General features: G+C 45.6%; 1 protein-coding gene across 15 annotated transcripts in view; it reads right to left on the bottom strand.

Annotated features, from left to right (window-relative positions):
- Positions 1-20,227, bottom strand: part of col13a1 (collagen, type XIII, alpha 1) — a 282,216-nt gene extending 261,989 nt beyond the window's left edge. For all 15 annotated transcript variants that reach the window (XM_038782842.1, XM_038782844.1, XM_038782840.1 and 12 more), the window contains exons 1-2: positions 19,590-20,227; positions 18,971-19,040 (exon numbers count right to left, since the gene is read on the bottom strand). In XM_038782842.1, the coding sequence (XP_038638770.1) occupies positions 18,971-19,040; positions 19,590-19,880 (361 nt within the window). In that variant the 5' untranslated portion in view covers positions 19,881-20,227. The remainder of the gene's footprint in view (positions 1-18,970; positions 19,041-19,589) is intronic.
- Positions 20,228-21,925: the final 1,698 nt, after the last annotated feature.

The following is a 21,925-nucleotide window of genomic DNA, read 5'->3' as shown; positions in this document are numbered from 1 at the left end:
ATCTCAACAGAGAGTTTGGCTTCAGGCAATGGTTTTTGAATCTTTTCTACATGAAGACTGGCACACTCCCAGGATCCACTGTAAATAGTGATACACGCTCACCCCTGCAAATTGGGGCACGCACCCATACACAGGAACACAAGAAACAGAAACAGTAATAGGCCACCAGGCCCTTCAAGATGATCATGGCTGGTCGTTCCCAGGCTTACATTAACATTGCAATGAAGTTACCACGTTAACCCTCAATCTTAGTTATATGTGACTGAAAATCTGACTCTGACAGACAGATAGGAGGAGATGTGTACCTCTGTCCTTACACAGACACATAGGGCGCGATTCTCCCAAAACGGGAGAAATCGTAAGGCTGGCGTCAAACCCGGGCGGGTTTGACGCCAGCGCGCCCCTTCCCGACCGGGAACCGATTCTGGTCCCCGGTCGGGGCTAGCAGCCCGACGCCGTAAGCTCCGGCATCGCGGGCTTAACGAATTTCATTAAGCTCGCTTGCCGGAGTTAGCGCCGGCTGACGCGTCATATGACGTCAGCCGCGCATGCGCGGATTGGAAGACTCCAACCCGCGCATGCGCGGATGATGTCATCGTGTATTTGCGCGAAACCCGCGCATGCGCGGGCCGGGATGCCCCTCAGCCGCCCCGCGAATGGATACTGCGGGGCGGCGGAAGGAGAAATAGTGCGCGGGCATCGGGCCCGCTGCCCGCGATCGGTGGGCACCGATCGCGGGCCCATGGCACCCTTGGCACGGCCGTGGTACTGCCGTGCCAATCGGTGCCATGGTTATAAAAAGCGAGTTGTTCCCGCCGTTTTTACGAACACCCAGACCAGGTGTGTTTGCCATTCGTAAAAACAGCGTAAAGGGCTGGGACTTCGGCCCATCTATCAGCTGTGAATCGCTGCCGGCCGTAAACAAACGGCGGCAGGGATTCGTGTCGGGAGTTGGGCGGGGGGTGGGGAGAATAGCGGGAGGGCGGGAAAAATGTCGGGAAGGCCCTCCCGCTATTCTCCGACCCGTCGTGGGGGGCGGAGAATCGCGCCCCATAATGCTTCAGTCCCCAGCCATGAAACTCAAAATGGGGGCCTTTTGAGCATCACTTTACCCAAAGTAAGGTATCCTTCAATTTACGAAGAAGTGCGAGACCGGACTGAATGCTAAGCCACTTAGCCTGACACTACACTGGGATTCGACACTGCATGCAGTGTCAAGACAAAGCAGCGGAAGGCTGTCTTGACCTGCAGATCTCTGGGCAGTGGGATCCAGTGTAGGACTCGCTTCCTATTCTTCCCTCTGCACTGTACGGTTAGGCCAAAGTCTAACCCCCGAGCTGGACCATCACCTTTGCGGCACTGTGCTACAAACACCGTATCCATTTTAGGGGAAATCAATGAACAACAGTGTGTTTAACCAAAGATATCGCAGTGCTGCTAACGCAAACTAAATGATCAAACCAACATGCAAGACTAATTCGCGAAAAGAAAAGGAAATTAGTAACAAAGCAACACTTTTTGTTATTGATTATTACCTTAAGTTGGAGATCTATTTAAAGACGTTATGGCAAACCTAACTACTTTGTCCAGTGAAGAGGGACACACTATTTTAATTAATGCTGTGCCATTGCATTCCATGAAGCTCTGAAAATACCAAAGAGAATGACAATAATTCTAATGGCATCTGTTAGGTGAGTGATGACTAACAGGTGCCCTGAATATTGATAGCATCATCATTCAATCACCATCAATACATATGACTGGTACGGGATGGTATTGGGGGTATGTCACTGACAGGTCCTTGTTAAAGGATTGGAGTCCACTGCACACTTGATAGATTACTACAAACAGGTGGGTCAGTCCATAATGGTTATTTATTATGCCTCTGATCTGAAATACGCCCTGCAACAGCTTCAGGAGTGACCCTGTGGGACAAAATTAGTTCAGTATCGCCCCAAATTCACAAATGAAGAATGTAGAAAGGGGACCAATACATGTGAGGCTCAAAGCACATTCCAATTAAAAGCCAAAAATGCAATAGAACCATCATCATCATCAAGCTATTGTCCCTTTGCATTACACAAAGTACATTGTGTCCAATAGTATCTGTAACAAATTTTGGTGCCCCCTCTGTAACTTTAGCTTTAGAAGTGTGGCTGCCAAGGGCAATATGTGTTGTGGTGGGAGGTCCTGCAGCAGCTTAACCACGACCTGCGGGAACTGTTATTGATGCTAAGTCGTAACCTTCTCAGCACGACACAGCTTTCGTAAGATGTCCCTCAAAGGCTTCAAGCCAACCCAGTCCCTCAGCACGGAGGCATCGGGGAGTACTCTCCCCACACACGTGTCCGTCCACACTCCTCTCCTCCCCACTACACAGAAGGGAAAGCCCCCCCCCTCCCCCCTCCCCATGGAGAAGGATAAGCCCCTTGGCACTGTCCTCTGGTACCGCCTTGGGCCTTGTGGTCATCACAATTGATTTTCATTTTCAAAAACCAGTTGTGCTTCGCTTTAGTGTGACATCATGCCACCGAGGGGGAGGGAGGGGACATCACATGGGGATGGGAGGTATGGCGCAAAGCTGTTTAATGAGATTTAAATCAATGTAAATTCATGGAAATCAAGTACAAAATCCTTCTGGGTGTGAACATGATCATGTCACCGGTCGGGGGGTGGGGGTGGGAGCGGGGGTAAAGATCTCAAACCGAGATCACGCCAGCACAAATCCTGTTATGGCCCTTTCACAAGATTTAGCAGCCATAATGGGATTTGATGAATCAAACTAATTGGCCATCAAGAGTTTACACTTAATAATGCAAGTTGCCCACAGATGCAAAGTCAAGGAATGGGATGAATATTCAGGCTTCAAGTCTAAACACTTGGGCACTGGGCTCGCTTAAGTCTCAGACCCCAACGCCTGCCAGTGAGGATCCATTAGCCCCAAGGCGGACATCACCATCCAGTTGACCCTGCCATTAATAACCCTCCGTTGGAGCCCCCGGCGATATAGAGAATAAGGGAGGGGAGAACCAGACGGGAGGCCAAAGACGACTCTGGGCGAGGCCAGTCATGGGGAGGGGAGCTGAGCTGTGAGTGAGCGATAGTCACTGGATTAAGTGTAGGGCTGGCTGCTTCCAGTTCCGATAGGTCAATGGGTCAGGAGAGGCACTGATGTTATCCAGCTGCGACCCCAACCCGATTATCTCTCTCATCCCTCACAGGCAACCGAGTGATGTTGGTGTGGAGCCAGTGACTTCTTATTACAGCACTGGAAAAGCAACATGCAGCAGCACCCAGGAAGACCCAGTGACGGGAGACCATGGGGGTCACAGGGCAGACTCAGGGGCCTGAGGCCACATCAAACTCGAGGGTATACTATTGCCCACCTCTCCTCCATGGCATCCAGCAAATGGTTGATGACCCCCTTCCATAGATCTCGGAGCTGGTTCCCTCGCTGCCAACCTCCTGGCTCGAATGAGAGCAAGTGCTGTGGAGCCGTTTAAACATAGCGTCACCTTCATCCAAGTGCTCAGACCTCCTGGGCGGGCGAATCAAATGCTTCGTACCTCAGGTGTGGCGTTTTTCACATGCCGAAAAAATTTTTTTTCAAAGTGTCTGAAAATTGTCCCAATTGTGGCGTTGGGAATCGCACTGATTTTCTCACTGAAAATTCCGCCCTCAGTTTCTCTTGCCACAGACTCCGCCAGACCCATCGCGTTTTTCCAGCATTTTCTATTTTTATTTCAGATTTGCAACATCGGCAGTATTTTGCTTTTAGTATAATTTTGCAACTTGAAGCACAGAGGAATTCTGTGCAGTGGGGCAGACGATACACTGTTTAAAATTAGGAGCCTGTTACAGTCCAGTAAGTAATGTCTAGGCTGTCGCTGCTCCCTTGCCTCTTCCCATAGCTCATGGGATTTCTACCTCTTCTATTTTAACAGGGTGTTCCCTAATGATGCTCTCTCATCTCTTTTTCACATTGCCCAAATACGATCATACTTACTCTCCTTGCTTCCCCAACCCCTAGTCACTCGAATAAGTCGAGATGTCTCTGCTTTTTCCATTTGAAAGAATCCCTTTTCACCCATCCCTACAGGATTCCTCCCCTCCTGTCCATGTTCCGCAAGAGGGCATTGCATTCAAAAATAATCCTCGACTCTACAGCATGCAGCAAAAGGGGATTTCACAGTTTTAAGGAAAACCTCCTTCTCAGTACCTTAGAAAGTGGAGAGCTTATTTACAAATACCACTAACCTCTGCTCCCTACACTGAAACCCTGTCAATCACATCAAGAAAACTGGCTATGAACAGCAGAGGTCAATGAGTTCCTGAAACTGAGCCCTAAAGCACTGCTTTCAGAGGAAAATGTAATATTCTAATGTCTTCACCTACATGTAGCAATCTGTTTAAATTATGTAGCAAACAAATCATTCTACAATAACCGGAATATTACAGTGAAAGAAAAATAAGAGTCAAGGTTTAGAGGCAGTTCATCTACTTTCTCAGTATTTAGATTTGAATATATTTATCGTGGCACCACTACATGGGGATTTAGATCCATGGATTTTCAAAGCAAACTGCAGGTCATATGTTTTGAGTTTTCTTCTATATCCGGAATCGAGCCAAGTTGGGAGATAAATGTCAGTATGAGAAAATACTGTTACTGCAAAGAAATACAATTATTTTTAAGAACAAGCCTTTTGAAAATTTGATTCAATCGTGTTTTTTAAAGCTTAGAAATTACTATTTGCCATAAATAGCATATGAATGCACAACATGTTCATGCGATACTTGTATTTCCTATTTTAACAGAGGTGTTCACTTCCATTAAAAATAGCCAACTTACTAATAAGCTGAGTGTCCATGTGTTAATATGCCAACTAATTTCTACACTAAAGTCTTTATTGGGTTTTTACCCAAGTAAATTTTGAGTTTTAAGCTTTAGTAGTGCTAAATCTAGCAGCAATAAAATTACAAATGTAATATCGAAACACATTTCAAAACTAAAATCTTTTAATTTTCAAAATCCTAAAATCATGACTTCAGAAATAAGTCTACAAGGTTAAAGGGTGCATTTCTCTGAAGTAGCCTCATTTTTAAAGAAAATTTTATTGGATATTTTCACTGCAGTCAGTTTATCAATAGGTTTGTTCTAATTGTTCTTCATCAATAATCATGGAAATATCTTGCCATTTTCCTACATAGTGTCACTTTAGCTGGGATAGATGCACAGCAATCCCTTGAACCTATCAAAACGACAGGCACAAACCCAAAAGATTTTGACACTTGACCTAGTACAAAGTGGACGTATCAAATACGCTGCAAGGGGTCTTTGCTGATGACCCATCAAGTCACAGCTTTGTCTTAGCATCGAACCAGGAAGGAGGGGTTCGGGAACTGGGTGGGTGAGGGGGCTGCAGGATGGAATTAGAACTTTCAAGACGAACTTCCATCAGCAACTTTCCTGATAAAGTCAGCTGGATCCTGTGTAACATTGCCACATGCACAGCTCACCACTGCTCCATCAATCATAAAAAGACCAGAGTGAAGTGGACAAAAAAAAAACACAGACTAAAAAGAGGTGGTTGGGAGCGGATTTATCCCTACTTTCACTAATTATTTAATTACTGTATATTTCCCTCCTCGTCAACGAGACAAACTGCTGTGCCCACATAGCATTGCTGGCCAGGTTAATTCAGCACCGATCAGTGGAATATTTCCCCATTGCTCATTTGTGCAACTTGCCTGCACCAAGTGTTTAAGAATCTAGTAGACTCAAGTTAACTGAACTTTCTATCTTCAGTATTGATTTCATTTCCAGCCAAAACTGCAGATGGAGGGAGGCCGCATGAGAACAAAGATTGAGAGAAAGTGGATCATTTTAAAGCACAGGAAATTTGCGAGATTTGCACAAGAAATATTGACAGAGGGCAGCACGGTGGCGCAGTGGGTTAGCTCTGCAGTCTCACGGCGCCGATCTCCCAGGTTCGATCCCGGCTCTGGGTCACTGCCCGTGTGGAGTTTGCACATTCTCCCCGTGTTTGCGTGGGTTTCACCCCCACAACCCAAAGATGCGCAGGGTAGGTGGAGGCCATGTTAAATTGCCCCTTAATTGAAAAAATGAATTGAGTACTCTAAATTTATTTTTAAAAAAGAAATAACGACAGACCTTTGCAAAGAAAAAAAATAAAATGTCATCTTTTTGTAACCACTCCTGCATCTGAAGGAATGCTGGACAAGCACAGCATATGGCACACTATTGATGTGTATCTCAAATGTTGTTTTGGCTTCCTGTGACTCGACAAGGAAATAAAAGAAGTAACAAAACATGGATGATAGACATGAGGTTGGCTGGGATTTGCTGACCCACAGTGACGGGTTCCCCGTGACAAATGCGACGAGCCAATCACATGTCCAGTGACTTTGGCAGGATTGGAAGACCCCACTGGTGGGAGGGGCTGGAAAATTCTGGGCATCTTTTTGGTTTGGTAAAACATACTACTAACAGATGTCCAAGGATACAATCAAGAACACTTGCAATGCAATTGTTTCTGAGTGGGGACCAGTACCTAATCTCTCCCAGTCTGGATCTGATCATTTATTCAGCTGCTAAACACTCTTCCCTGTACTTTGCATCCAACTTCTTTCCTCTCATTAGTTGCAAGCATCCAAGTAAAACTCTTCTTTGGCAGGCTGGTGCAGCAAGCAGTGAGTTAGGGGATGAGCACAGATAGGAAAGACATCGGAGGGACAAGAAACATTTGGGCAGACCCAAGAAATGTGGAAGAACTCTGGAAAAAGAAAAGAAGAGGAAAGCAGTTCCAGGGCAAAGAGGAACATTGAAATTAAATAAGTTATTTATTATATTTTAGTAACAGAACATAATTGGACTGTGTCCATTTCAATCCAAAGTTAATCAGTTCCAGATTCTTACGGTCCAAAACGCTTGAAAGGCAAGTTATTAAAAGGTCTTGTTCATTGTGCATTTAATAATAACGAATTCACAATTATATATGGTTGTCTCGGAATATCTCAAAGTGCTTTGCAGCCAATGAGTTATTACATTGGTTGAGGAATAAATGTTGATCAGAGAACAGGAGGACTCCCTTGCTCCTCTTCGAATTGTGCCGGGGAATCTTTTACAGCTACCCGAAAATACAGACGGGGCTTTGCTTTAGCCCCACGTCTTTCCTCATTACTGCACTGAAGTTCCCGACTAGACATTATGCTCAGGATCTTGGAGTGGGTTTTAAATCCATACCATCTGACTCACAGTACAACTTCTGCAGTTAATTTCTCTAAGCTGGTTAGCTCAACCAATCATTCAAGAAATGCAAAATAATTCACTGCTTTCTTAGATATATGCCACGCACATAGTAACAAGAGACATTTTGTACAAATAGTGAAAGCTTGAGAAAAACAGTTGCAACTAAAGTCACTGTAGATCCAACAGACACAGTACCGCTGGGCTCAGGGAACAGAAACCTCCATAAGGTTTTTTTTGTCTGAGCTAATAGTGATATCCATTCATACTAGCCATTTCTCCAGTCACTATGGAGTTCTCTTATGTATTTGAAAGTGATGCAGAAGACTTTGCTTCATGTGCACAATCTGATAAAATTGGATAACAGCTTCTGGTAACTCAAGAACTTACAAGAGACTTGTGATCGTAATTCTCAGGAGTGCCCCCAGAAATTCCCAATCCCTGAACTGTTGCAATTGTGCAGAGAGATTTTTCTGAAGTGATTATATTTTGATGCAGAACTGCCCAGATTCATTTCTCGGTATATACATAAACATGTTAAAAAAAAGAGTTCTGGGATTCTGGAAGGCCAGGATTTTTATGCAATACCAGATCCAAAATATCCTCAAGTTAATCATAACATAATCAATTAGAAATAGTTAACATTCACAAATTTTAATTTGAAAACAAAACAAGGAAGAAGAGTACTCGTTCTGTGTTTTCAACCAAATGTAACCCACTGTTTCGAATAAATTTCCACCAGAACAATGTAATCCTTAAAACATTCCTTATCCAATCAGAAGTTAAAGTAGATTATCACGTCTCAATGTTAAGCAAGTAAAGTTTGTCCATAAGTTCTGTTTGGAATCCTCGACCTAGAGGGCTGGAGTAGCTCAATCATTCAGTACGTTTAGGGTAGAGGTTGATAGATTTCTGATTGACAATAATGTAAATGGAGATAGTGGGCACCATTTTTCAGGTCCGTTTGCCATTGGCGCAAATCCCGTTGTGGCCGTTAAATCTTGGGAAGGGAAAGCTACAGCATCTGGTCCCACGGAATGTCCACCACCCCCACCCCTGGCAGCATGGTGCCACGCCGGTACAAATCATGACTGGTTTTCAAAAATAAAAACAAGTCGTGATTATCAAGTCGGGGTACAATGGTGCCTGGAAGCCGTAGGGTTGAGGATTGAGACTGGGCATTGCCCCGGATACACTGGCAGTGCTCCCTGGCAGCTGGGTGCATGAATTTCATAGAATGTACAGTGTAGAAGGAGGCCATTTGGCCCATCGAGTCTGCACCGGCCCTTGGAAAGAGCACCCTGCCCAAGCCCACACCCTCCACCCAATTCTCGTAACCCAGTAACCCCAGCCCACCTTTTGGACACTAAGGGCAATTTATCATGGCCAATCCACCTAGCCTGCACATCTTTGGACTGCGGGAGGAAACCGGAGCACCCGGAGGAAACCCACGCACACACGAGGAACGTGCAGACTCCGCACAGACAGTGACCCAAGCCGGGAATTGAATCTGGGACCCTGGAGCTGTGAAGCAACTGTGCTAACTACTATGCTACCGTGCTGCCCATAAACCATGCTGCCGAACATGTGGGGAATGGAGAGGTGGACGAATGCCCCCACCCCCCCCCCCCCCCCGTGGTTGGGGGTTCCCCCAAAGTTTGTGGGGTGATTCTCCATGACCTTGGGGGGAGCTAGAAGGGAGTTAATTTTCCTTGTATCATTAAAGGGTGCCCCGATCTCAGCGTTGAAAGTCTTGCCCCACACTGCCAGAGCGATGGAGCAACCCATGCCCCCCGATTTATTTTTGACAAAGTGTCAGATGATCTGGTCAGAAAACCTGGCCACGTTGGTTTTCAGTCAGAACTTTGCCATTTTATGGGGGATTTCCACCCAGTCTGTGTGAAAGGCACTGACGTGTCTGATCAGTCATGATCGTATTGAATAGTGGGGGAGGCTCAAAGGGCTGAATGGCCTCCTCCTGTTCCTGTGTTCTTGTTTATGAGCCAAGAATCAACTAACTTTATGGCAGTTTCTATATAAAATAAAGGAGGAGGTTGTCTTTAGTGTTCAAATAAGTGACATTGAGAGCACCTTCCCGAACAGTGTTGTTCTCATTAGAGACAAGTGTGCAATGGATCCACTAACAGTAGATCTCATTGGATGGTGAACTCATTGTCCAGTATAAGGAGGACTGGAAATAGTCATGTGTCATCACATTCTGGTTTCACACATATGGTGCGGCAATACCGTGGGCTTTGAATAAAACAATGCCAACATTAGTTGAAGTAAAAACAACTAAATAAACTTCAAGCTGGGCAAGGATTGTGCAAGGCATTGCCTGCTGAACATTCTGATAAATGCATATGACTGGCAATGATATCTTGGCTGTTCTCAAAGATGATCTTGCTGCAGAATTTTTAGACATGATTGTGATGTTAATGCTTTAACCTCAAGGCTAAAAAAGGAAATGCTGGAAACACTCAGGTCGGGCAGCAATCAGGGAGAGAGAATCAGAGAGCAATTAACTGCAACGGCGAGAATTTTTATATGCCGCCCCAATCTCTCAATCCCCCTCAGCGAGGGCAAGATCCAGATTGCGATGTCTCGCAAGATCTCGTTAGATTTAACGAGGTGTTCGAAGCGTCCAGATCTCGGGGGATTAACAGCCTTGTTGTGTCACCGTGTCGGACGCGATGACGCGGAATTGTTTGATCACTCCCACAGTTAACATTTCTGTTCCCCTTTGTCTAAATACTGGGTTCAGTGACCTGAAACATTGGGCTTTTAGGCGTGTTTGGCAGGGGGTGTCTTGGCGGCTGCAGTGTTGAGAATCACACCGCCATTTAATGGTACTTTACCATTTTATTTAAGGCCTGGGGAAGTTCCTCTCGGCCGAGGACACACTCAGAGAGGTTACTTGCTGATCTCGCAGGAACAGTGCTCACAGATCGAGCGGCATTTTCAACGGCAGCTCTGCTCGTCCCCGCCCCTCTTTCAGACACCCTCACTTTATTGGCCCTCCTCCACTTCATCCTCTCAATCTTGTCATGGCCCCTGCCGACCCCCACCCCGCCCCACCTGTGGCTCATTTAAATATGCTGATTTAGATCTTGCCCAGTGAGGGTGAGATCCAGATTGTGCCGGGTGGAGCGAATCAGAAGACTCGCGATTGGCCCAGCGTCTGGCACGGAGCCCCATCGCGCAATTTAACTGTTGCGCCCGGATCCATGCTTGGTACAACGCAGTCACTGAATCGCAACTGTAGATGGCTGGTTTAGCTCAGTGGGATAGACAGCTGGTGTGTGATGCAGAACAAGGCCAGCAGCGAGTGTTCAATTCCCATACTGGCTGAGAATTCTGAATTCTCCCACTCTGTGCACCCAAACAGGCACCGGAGTGTGGCGACCAGGGGTTTTTCACAGTAACTTCATTGCAGTGTTAATGTAAGCCTACTTGTGACAATAAAAAGGTCAAAAAATTAACTCTGGTTTTCTGCGCACAGAGAACTTTTCCTCTTACTGAACTTTCCCTGCGGTTTCTATTTTATTTCAGAATTCCAGAGTGCACAGCACTTTGCTCCTGACGAGCTTGTTTGTTTGCAGTGTGAAGCACTATAGATCCAGCAAAGCTGTGTACAGTTAGGTACAGGAATCCAACCTGGAAAATCATCACATATCCAGCTTAATTCCGTAACACTGGGATCAAACAAAATCAGCTGTACTAGACTCCTGTACTTAGGCAATTGGGTTTAAGTATCAACGTCACCAGGACTGGTTTGATGAAAACAATGTTGAGATCGGTGACCTCTAAGATGTTAAACGAGCAGCCTTCGCTGCCTGACAGAACCAAGTTACAGACCAGTCTTCATCTAATAAACTAAACACCTATAAAATAAGTGGGTTGCCTGTTGACAGGACAATGGTTTATAGCCTCCCGCCTGCCCAATCCATCACAGAAAAACTGATTTTTACAGTGGGTGAAACTTTAGAAACATTAAATGTCAGAATGTGTAATAAGTTAGAAAGGGACTTTAAATAATACTTATTTCTTGTATCCTATTGTTACAGGATATATTTGTAACTGATTTTAATTTTATAAAGTTGAACATTTGCATACAAGATTGGTGGGGAATAAAATAATTTCTTCCAATTAAGGCTGACCAGATTTCTAAAATGGTATAAATATTTAAATCAGTTCCAATCAGCTACAAGCTAAACCAGCCCTCCATAATCCAGATCCACATCAGATTTAGAACATAGAACATAGAACGATACAGCGCAGTACAGGCCCTTCGGCCCTCGATGTTGCACCGACATGGAAAAAAACTAAAGATTTCAGCTGGCGACTCTCAATACAAGACAATTTTACCAGTGTCACAATTTATCTTGTCCACGAAGCCTACTCTATCTGCGACTGTAGATTTAGAATGCAGTTATTGCTTCCCAGTTCACTTCTTGTGGTTGAACACAGCGACCACTGCTTGGGTCACAGATGCATTAATTCATCAACGGCTGTGGTCATGTGGTCTGGGTTTAAAGTAATTTTTTCTGACATTAATGATACCTACATCCACAAAATTCAAATGTGAGTGGAAAAACCAAAATAAAATCCAGATGTGCAACTAATGGACTGTATAAACTGCATCAAAACAAAGTTATTGTTGAGGTCCTTATCAGCACAGTCAACATGTGTTTTTCAGGCAAAATGTTGGTACATTTATAATTTACTCTTTCAATGAAGAAATGCACGAGTCTCGAATGATGCACAGCCAATATATCAACTTTGTTTCTATGCTTCTCAAATTATTTGTCTTTTAAAAAAAAGTATAATTGAGGAGATAAAATATATAAGGCCAGAATTTAAATGCAAAAGAGCTGCAAATATATAGCACGTCAGGTAACACCAGGAGCAAAGGAGGTTTAAACACTGTGTAAAAACTCTTCACCAACACTGGAAAGAGCCAGAACTGAGCTGCGCAAAAGGAGAGAGTTGAGGACAGGAGTATTTTTAACCTTCATTTATTGTTCGCCTTTGCATGAACTCAGGTTCATGAACACAGAGGTGTTTTAGAAACCAAAGGACCACCAAAAAGTTGATAAGAGGGGAAAAATAAAATGAGAATAAACTAGCCAAAGATCTGAAAACAGATTGTAAGAGCTTTGATAAGTATATAAAAAGGAAGAGAGTAGCTAAAGTAAACTTTGGTCCCTGAGAAGCAGAGACAGGAGTCGTTATCATGGGGAATGAGGAAATGGTGGAGTCATTGAACAAATATTTTGTGTCTGTCTTCACAGTAAGAGACAGAAGTTCCATACCAGAAATAGACAATAATCTAAGGGCTAAAAGCAGTGAGTGAATTAGGGAAATTAATATCAGTAGTGATAAAGTATTGAAGAAACATAAGGGATTAAAATCCAACAAATCCCGAGAGCTGATCGCCTACACCCTAGGGTTCAAAAAAGCTTCAGAGATGGTTGATGAGTTAGTTATGATTTTCCAAAATTCCTCAGATTCAGGAAAGGTCTCACAAGTTGGCAAATGTTACATAACTTTCCAGGCAAGGGGGACAGAAAAAGCAGTGAACTACAGGCCAGTTGACCTGCCACCAGTTGTTGGAAAACTGCTGGAATCTATTATTAAGGAAGTCTTAACAATACATTTAGACAAGCAGAGTATGATTAGAACAAGTGAACATCGTATTACTAAAGGAAAATCCTGTTGACAAATTGATTAGAGCTTCTTGAGGGTGTGACTAATAGGGTAGATAAAGAGGATCTCGTCGCTGTGGTTTGCCTGGATTTCCAAAAGGTATTTGATAAGGTGATGCACAAAAGGATAATAGGCAAAATAGGGGCTCATAAAGATGAAGGTGACATGGACAGAGGATTAGTTACCACACTGGTTCCCAAACTGGGTTCCGTGGGACTCATCCAAGGGCTCTGAGGGAGATTCAAATATTATAAATTTGAAAAAGACTGTCCAATCTTAATAGTCAGCAGCAAATGCACTGAGAAACCAGGCTCTGATTGGACAAGCTGGAAATCATACGATCATAAAATTCCTACAGTGCAGAAGGAGGACGTTCGGCCCATCGAGTCTGCACCGACCCACTGAAAGAGCACCCTACCTGGGCCTAATCCCCCACCCTAACCTGGAAATTTAACATGGCCAATCCACCTAACCTGCATATCTTTGGGCTGTGGGAGGAAACCGGATCACCCGGAGGAAACCCACGCAGACACGGGTAGAACGTGAAAACTGCGCACAGACAGTCATCCAAGGCCGGAATTGAACCTGTGGCCTTGGCATTGCAAGGCAGCAGTGCTAACCACTGTGCTATCATGCCACCCCAAATAGCAACAAACTCACAGGCAAGGCCAAGAGCCAAGACAGACGGATGGCAAAGTGAGATAGGCTGCAGCCATGTGGAAGCCAACTTGGGGGAAGCAAAGCCACCATGAGGGAGGGGAAAGCAACATGGGGGCAGGGGGAGGCTCGACCGTGGCCCGGTGCAGAGGTCGTTCAGGGACCAGGGGGAAACAGTCAACTTGGTATGAGGGGAAGGCCAGCCCGAGGGCAGGATCATGGATGAGGCTGCATCGGGGCCGCAGGAAGAGAGGCGAGTGCGAGCGTGAGAGGCGAGTGCGAGCGGAGAGGCGAGTGCGAGCGTGAGGGGCGAGTGCGAGTGTGAGAGGCGAGTGCGCAGAGCGGCGGGCGGCAGAGGGGCGAGCGCGTGTGCGAGCATGCAGAGGGGCGAATGCATGTGCGAGCGCGCAGAAGGGCGAGCGCAAAGAGGGGCGAGCGCGTGTGCGAGCGGGATGAGAGACCGTAAGACTATAAGACATAGGAGCAGAATTAGGCCACTCGGCCCATCGAGTTTGCTCCGCCATTTCAGTCATGGCTGATATTTTGCTCATCCCCATTCTCCTGCCTTCTCCCCATAACCCCTGATCCCCTTATTAATCAAGAACCTATCTATCTCTGTCTGAAAGACACTCAGTGAATTGGCCTCCACAGCCTTCAGTGGCAAAGAATTCCACAGATCCACCACCCTCTGGCTGAAGAAATTCCTCCTCATCTCTGTTTTAAAGGATCCCTTTAGTCTGAGATGGTGTCCTCTGGTTCTAGTTTTTCCTACATGTGGAAACATCCTCTCCACGTCCACTCTATCCAGGCCTCGCAGTATCTTGTACGTTTCAATAAGATCCCCTCTCATCCTTCTTAACTCGCAACGAGTACAGACCCAGAGTCCTCAAACGTTCCTCATATGACAAGCTCTTCATTCCAGGGACCATTCTTGTGAACCTCCTCTGGACCCTTTCCAAGGCCAGCACATCCTTCCTTAGATATGGGGTCAAAACTGCTCACAAAACTCCAAATGGGATCGAACCAGAGGCTCAGAGGTACATCCCTGGTCTTGTATTCTAGCCCTCTTGACATGAATGCTAACATTGCATTTGCCTTCTTAACTGCCGACTGAATGTGCACATTAACCTCAAGAGAATCATGAACAAGGACTCCCAAGTCCCTTTGTGCATCTGATATCTAAAGCATTTTCCCCATTTAGAGGCGAGCGTGTGTGCGAGCGGAGAGTGTGTGTGCGAGCTGCTTTTGGGTGTGAGTATGTGTGTGTAACATGAGAATCCAGCTCTCGAGCATCAATCCTAATATTAAACAAAATCTGTGAGCAAAGAAGCAACTTTACTCCTCCCATTAGAAATAGCAAAAAGGTAAGACTTAATTATTTGTTGAATACGAGAACTTTTAAATTATAATAAATGTATGACACATAAGAAATAGAAAATACTTTTTAGAAATTTGGTTTTGTATGTTTGTACCTATAGCGCAAAAGCAATCAATATTTTGTGGTTTAACTCTTCAACTTACGAAGAATGTTTCTTAGAGGTCCAGTCAGTACTTCTGGAAAGTTAAACGGATTCCAATGCTGCAACAGTTTAGAAAACCCTGAGCTAACAGGTAGGAAACAGAGAGTGGGCATCAATGGGGCTTTTTCAAGCAGGCAAGTAGTGAATAGTGGAGAGCCGCAAGGATCAGTGCTACAGCCTAGTTACAATTAATAGTAATGACTTAGGTGAGAGCAAGGCATCTAAGTTTGCTGCTGACAGCAAACTAGGTGAAAAGGTAAGCTGTGGGGAGGATACAGAGAGGAGGCAAAGAGATACAAGGTTAAGTGAGTGGGCAACAAGATGGCAGATTAAGTATAATATCGAAAAATGTGAAGTTATTCATTTTGATGACAGGAATAAAAAAGTAGAATATCTTTCAAATGGTGAAAAACTTGTGAGTCTTGATGTTCAAAGAAGCCTGGGGGTGTTTATATAAGGAATGCAGAAAACTAGCATGGAGATGCAAGAAGGCAAACGGCATAATGGGCTTTATTGCAAGGGGATTGGAGTCCAAGAGTAAAGAAGCCTTGCTGCAGTTGTATAGTGAGACCACATCTGGTACAGTGAGCAGTTTTGGGCCAGGACACTCCAGCCGTTCGCTGGTGGTGGGAGGAAACAGGAGCACCCGGAGGAAACCTACGTAGACACAGGGAGAGCGTGCTAACTCCGCACAGACAGTGACCCAAGCCGGGAATCTCTGCCCCAGAAGGTTGTGAACATATTTAAAGCTGAGACAGATTTTTAGTCTCTCGGGGAAATTAAGCGATCTGGAGAACGGGTAGGACAATGGAAATGAAGCCAATATTAGCTATTGAATGGCGGAGCAGACTCAATGAGTCATGTGGTTTCCTGCTGCTCCTGTTTCTTAAGTTAACAGTCTCAGCAACGTTCTCTATCCATCTCAGAGAAGCAGGTCCCGTGGCCTGTTATATCTGACATGGATCTGGCCTATAATACACCGTTTTATTTCACCACTTAAGAACACTCTTTAATGTTCCAAATCCCACCCAGATTGGGAACTATTCTAGGAAAGAATTAATGATCCAATAATGCATAATCAAAACAAACACTTCTCCACAGCCTCAGGGGAGGTTTCCTTTTCTAACTGTCCGCAATCCATCATCTTTATCTTAAATTACAATGATTTTTACAGTGCAAGTGCAGGTCACTGGGTCCTCCTCCCACTTTGCCTCATATAATCCCATCTGCATAGCCTTCAATTCCGCTCTCCCTCATGTGCTTATCCAGCTTTCCTTAAATATATCCATACCATTCACCCCAACCACATTATCACCACTCTCTGGATAAAGAAACATTTTCTGGATTTATTAGTGACCAACTTACACTCACGGACCCTAAATCTGATATCTTCAAACAGAAAAGGTCAAACAAGTATTGAAAAAAAAAGGAATGCATTTCTATAGCACCTTTTATGGGCAGCAGAGTAGCACAGTGGTTAGCACTGTTGCTTCACAGCACCAGGGACCCGGGTTTGATTCCCAGCTCTGTGTTGAGTCTGCACGTTCTCCCCGTGTCTACGTGGGTTTCCTCCGGTAACATTCCACAAGTCCCGAAAGACGTGCTTGTTAGGTGAATGGACATTCTGAATTCTCCCTCAGTGTACCTGAACAGGCGCCGGAGAGTGGCGACTAGGGAATTTTCACAGAAGCGTCATTGACCTCTTATGGACTGACCTCATTAACACTATACCCCTGTATGCTTCACCTGATGCCAGTGTTTATGTAGTTACATTGTGTACCTTGTGTGGCCCTATTATGTATTTTCTTTTATTTCCTTTTCTTTTCATGTACATAATGATCTGTTGAAAAAAAACAAAATCCAAATCCAATGTAATCCTACTCGTGACACTAATAAAGATTATTATTACTATGACCACAGAATGTCCCAGGTTGCTTTACAGTGAATGAGTGTAGTCACTATTTTAATGTGTGGGAGTGCAAGTCTTTAATCTGTAACCAGTACTCTTGACGTTTGCCTACTTAGAATATGCTGCACCTCAAAAAAGTTGCAAAGTTATTTGGGAAGTGAGAAGAAGACTTACCCTGGCCTCTCGAAGTATCCCAGGCCTGCTGTACTTTGTCACTCACTCACAACAGGCCCCAAGGGGACTCTGGAAAGATAGCGTGTCAGGAGGCAGCCTGGGGTGGAGGACCACCTGGGACCCCCCCCAAACCTGGGACCCCCCCCACCCCCACACCCATCTAGGTAAGAGCAGGGCCAGGCTTCAGGACCTGGCATGTGGGGAACTGATTGAGGAAGGCAACAGTTACTGTCCTTAACACTCTGAGCGCACACCACCAATGGCAAACCTGGACAATTCTTCTTTTTTTAAAAAAAAATCCAGGATTCTCAGCAAATAATGCAAAATCTTCTCTGGGAAACGAATACTAGAACTTTCCTTTACCAATTATGCAGGGGCATTTTATTCCAATTTATTCTCCAGCTCCAATGATGTGGACCATTGGAAAACGTTCCATATTATGAAAGGGTTGATGAAGAGGTGATGTAAAAGCAGCTGAAATAGCAGTATTTCAGTGTGTAGCAATCGTGTTGATGTAATTATGATAATTACTGTAAGGTAACAGATAGCTTCAGCGGTAGATTTCACAGATAGCTATTGCAAGAGGACTAGAATAGCATTTCTAACAGTGCCAGCTACCAGATCTTTAATCTTTTCCGCAACTATAATCTTAAATCCAACTCGAGACACCCTACACCACATCAAATGTTAACCCTTTCTGATCCGGCTGTTTGAAATATTTTTTCAGTCGCGAGTTTGCAAGTTTCTGTATTTGGGGATATCTGTGGAGCTTATTATTCAACTAAAGATCTACGCCAACTTTCTCTGCCAATGTATTACGGCCACAGCTCAGTGAAATGGTTATCTTAACCTATCCTAACCTATCAGAATGTCGACGGTGAGAACGCAACTGGGAAGATGTGCGAATATTTTATTGAGGTCGACAAAACCTTGTTTTCTGCCACTTCCCAAAAATTCATCACCAAACCTTGAACAGGAACTTCGAGACTGGCTACACTCTCTGTAACGTATGTGTCACTGAGACAACATTGTGTCGCTTCAATAATTCCAGCCAGCTCCTTACAAGAGGCTCCCTGCTACTGGGGAGATGCTACACAGCTTCTCTCTCCAGGGGTTTGTGAGGAGAGGGGGGGGGGGGGGGGTAGAGGGGGAGGAGAGAGAGTTTGGAAGTGGGTGGGGGGGGGGAAAGAGAGAGATTCAGGGTGTGGGAGATTAGGGGTGGGGGCAAAGAGATTCAGGGTGTGGGAGATTAGAGGTGGGGGCAAAGAGATGCAGGGTGTGGGAGATTAGGGGTGGGGGCAAAGAGATTCAGGGTGTGGGAGATTAGAGGTGGGGGCAAATAGATTCAGGGTGTGGGAGATTAGGGGTGGGGGCAAAGAGATTCAGGGTGTGGGAGATTAGAGATGGGGGCAAATAGATTCAGGGTGTGGGAGATTAGAGGTGGGGCAAAGAGATTCAGGGTGTGGGAGATTAGAGGTGGGGGCAAATAGATTCAGGGTGTGGGAGATTAGGGGTGGGGGGCAAAGAGATTCAGGGTGTGGGAGATTAGAGGTGGGGGCAAAGAGATTCAGGGTGTGGGAGATTAGAGGTGGGGGCAAAGAGATTCAGGGTGTGGGAGATTAGAGGTGGGGGCAAAGAGATTCAGGGTGTGGGAGATTAGAGGTGGGGGCAAAGAGACTCAGGGTGGGGGCGACTCAGGGTGGGAGAGATTAGAAGTGTCAGGTCAGCACTTACCTGGGGGGCAGACACATTCACCGGGAACACTGCGGGCCACTCGTACCTTGGGCAATCGCGTCTTCAGTTTCTGAGGAGATGTGGAATCACAGAGATCGATACTAGTGGGGGCTTTGCAACAAATAACAACACCCTCCCTCCCATCACATCATAACCCAAATAACAATTTCAGACAGCGGTTATTAAACTATGATTATTCTGCTGGCATTTTGTTTGGTGGAAATAAGCAGATCTGGGAAATCCCAGCGACAGTATTCAGCAGATTTCAGAAATCTTTTTTGTTTGGGGGGGGGGGGGATTGAAAATGTTTCAGACACAATATGGAAATACTTAAGTGCCATATTCTTTAAAGCTGTGCCAATTGCAATACAATAAAAGCCCAGACAATTGTTGAAATGCTTATTGCAGCAAATAGGCATGTGTTTTGGAAAAAGTTGCTGAAAACCGATTGTTATTTTTTTTTTTAAAACTTCGCTTCAAGGGCTGGGTGAAGAGAATTTATTTACCAGCGGGAATTAAATATTGCAATCACAGCAACGATGCGATAAAACGATAGTTTGCAAGAAATACTCGCAGTTTTTTTTGGTGGGGGGGGGGGGGGGGGGGGATTTGAACCTACCTCGTCCAGGAGTTGATTTACTCGGTTCAGAAGAGCCGGTTCCATTTGGTCCATGGGGAACCAGTTTGAGAAAAGCTGCCTTTCTGCTTCCAAATGGGAGACGCGGGTTTGCAGGTCTGAAGTCCTGTAGTGTACCAGGAGACAGAAGCCCAGGCACAGGGTGAGCAGGAGGCAGCACACCAGCCCCGGGGGGTGGGCACAGTGTCGCCAGCCCTGGGACAGAGGGGCAATGCAGGTCCTTCGCAAAACTCCGCCACTCGCCTCCCGGGTGCACTCCGGAGAATCTTCCATAATCCTTCAGCTCCCTCTCCCTCACACACACCCCCACACACACACACCGCTTTATACAGCCCAGAGCCAAAATCCGCAACACATCAGAGCTGATCCAGGGCAACTGGCTGCACTCCTGTCTCGCAAAACACAGCCCAAACCAGACCAGTGGCTAACTTTCCAGATCCCCCGGCTGTTCACTTGGAGACACGCTGGAAATGAAACACACAAGTTGAAGTCTGGGATCTCCCAAATGCAGAGAGAGAGAGCAGCTTGTTCCACACAGCCAGCCAGGTCAGCACTCACACCATCCCCAATGTGAAGGAGAAACTCAGGCAGCCCCACACTGCTCTGCTTTATCAATGCTATTTCCAGCCACACGCCTGTTTAACATAATTTATTTATTTCTCAACGCCATAGGGCGGCTTTCAGGTCGGAATCTCCACTTTGATCATGGGTGACGCCCCCCTCCCTCCCCACCTCCCCCCCCCTGAACATATCCGATTATTTTTAAACTGCTGTGAAGGATTTATTTTTAAAGGGCCAAACAGAAATTTCAAGTGGGGCGGTCTGCTTCTGGTGGACCGTTACAATCCCAGCTCCAAACACACATTCCAGCAAAAGCAGAGCCCAACTGGGGGAGCAGCAATCAGCCTCCCCCTCCACCCCTCCTGTCACTCACGTCCATCTCACACAAACGTGCAACTTTCACCATTTGGCAGAGGAATTAACACATTGACCCAAACCTCCCTCTCACTCCATCCCAATGCCCAACAATCTCCAAATGCTGCAGGCTGCAATACTCCCCATTGTTTCAGCTGCAAGTGGCTCACATTCACCCAGCTGGGTTGGTGCTTTTATTCAGCGCAAGATTTATTTGCAGTGTTTGTTTTTTAACCCGGTCTCTCTGGTCTTGCTATCATCACCGGAAGGGTTTGTTGGAGCCTACCTGTTTAATGGATACTCCCAAAGCTTTCAGTTATCAGTGGATGGCTGCCTTTCTCTCGAAAAGCCGAGCGAGGTGATCCAAAGAGGTCTTTAAAATTCTGAAGGGGTTTGATAAGGCAGACATAGAGACGTTCCTACTCACACTGGTGTGCATAATTAGGGAATACAGAGATAAGAGAGTGACCGGTGAACCCAATAGGGAGTTCCTTTACTCAGACAGTGGTTAGGATGTGGAACCTGCTACCACATGGCATTGCTGTTACTTCTCTTCCTCCAGGCAGACTTCCATCTGTTCCCAGAGTGAAGTTTATCCTGAAACAGGTGGCAGCCTGTCACCAGAGGCTTTGAGGTTGAAGGGCACCATTCCACATCAGGCGTGACTGACGAGGAATCTTTCCCGCTCCTACCACCAGCCATTGGTGTGTTTGGAAGAATTTTACAGGTTGACGCACAATCTATTCACCTGAGGAAGGAGCTGCGCTCCGAAAGCTAGTGTTTGAAACAAACCTGTTGGACTTTTAACCTGGTGTTGTAAGCTTTCTTACTGTGCTCACCCCAGTCCAACGCCGGCATCTCCACATCACACAATCTATTGGCCATGTTATTAATGCTGCCTCCTTGACCATCAAGTCCTGGGATGGGGCTTGAACTTGAAGCTTCTGAATGAGAGGCAGGGACGTAACCCACCGCAGCACAAGACCTCCCACCACTTGGAGCGTTTGAGGTAATCAGTGCAGATGTATATAAGCTAGAGAAGCACAAGAGGGAGAGGATTGCAGATAGAATGAGGTGATGTTGGGTGATAGGAGATCGGTGTGGAGTGTAAACGCTAGTATGGAGATGTGGGCCGAACGACCTGTTGCTGTGCTGTAACACTCTGTAAAACTGTTCAATTGGAAGCATAAACTGTTGCTTCAAAATTCATCAGCAGCTCTGACTTTATCTGAATGATTTGCCTTTTTCTCTACTCATTTATACAGCGCTTGAACATTGGGAGGTAATATAGAAGTGGTGGGGGCCAAGTTGGCATTGTTTGGATATCAGCACTGAAACAAGCACCGACCTGACTTGCATTTTTTCTGTCCGTTATCCTGTGTGTATATTTGAGCTTTCTATTG

Source organism: Scyliorhinus canicula, chromosome 22 (assembly GCF_902713615.1).
Source record: "Scyliorhinus canicula chromosome 22, sScyCan1.1, whole genome shotgun sequence".
Classification (NCBI taxonomy): Eukaryota; Metazoa; Chordata; class Chondrichthyes; order Carcharhiniformes; family Scyliorhinidae; genus Scyliorhinus; species Scyliorhinus canicula.
The sequence above is the reverse complement of the archived record's forward strand: the minus strand, read 5'-3'. Positions and strand labels throughout refer to the sequence as shown.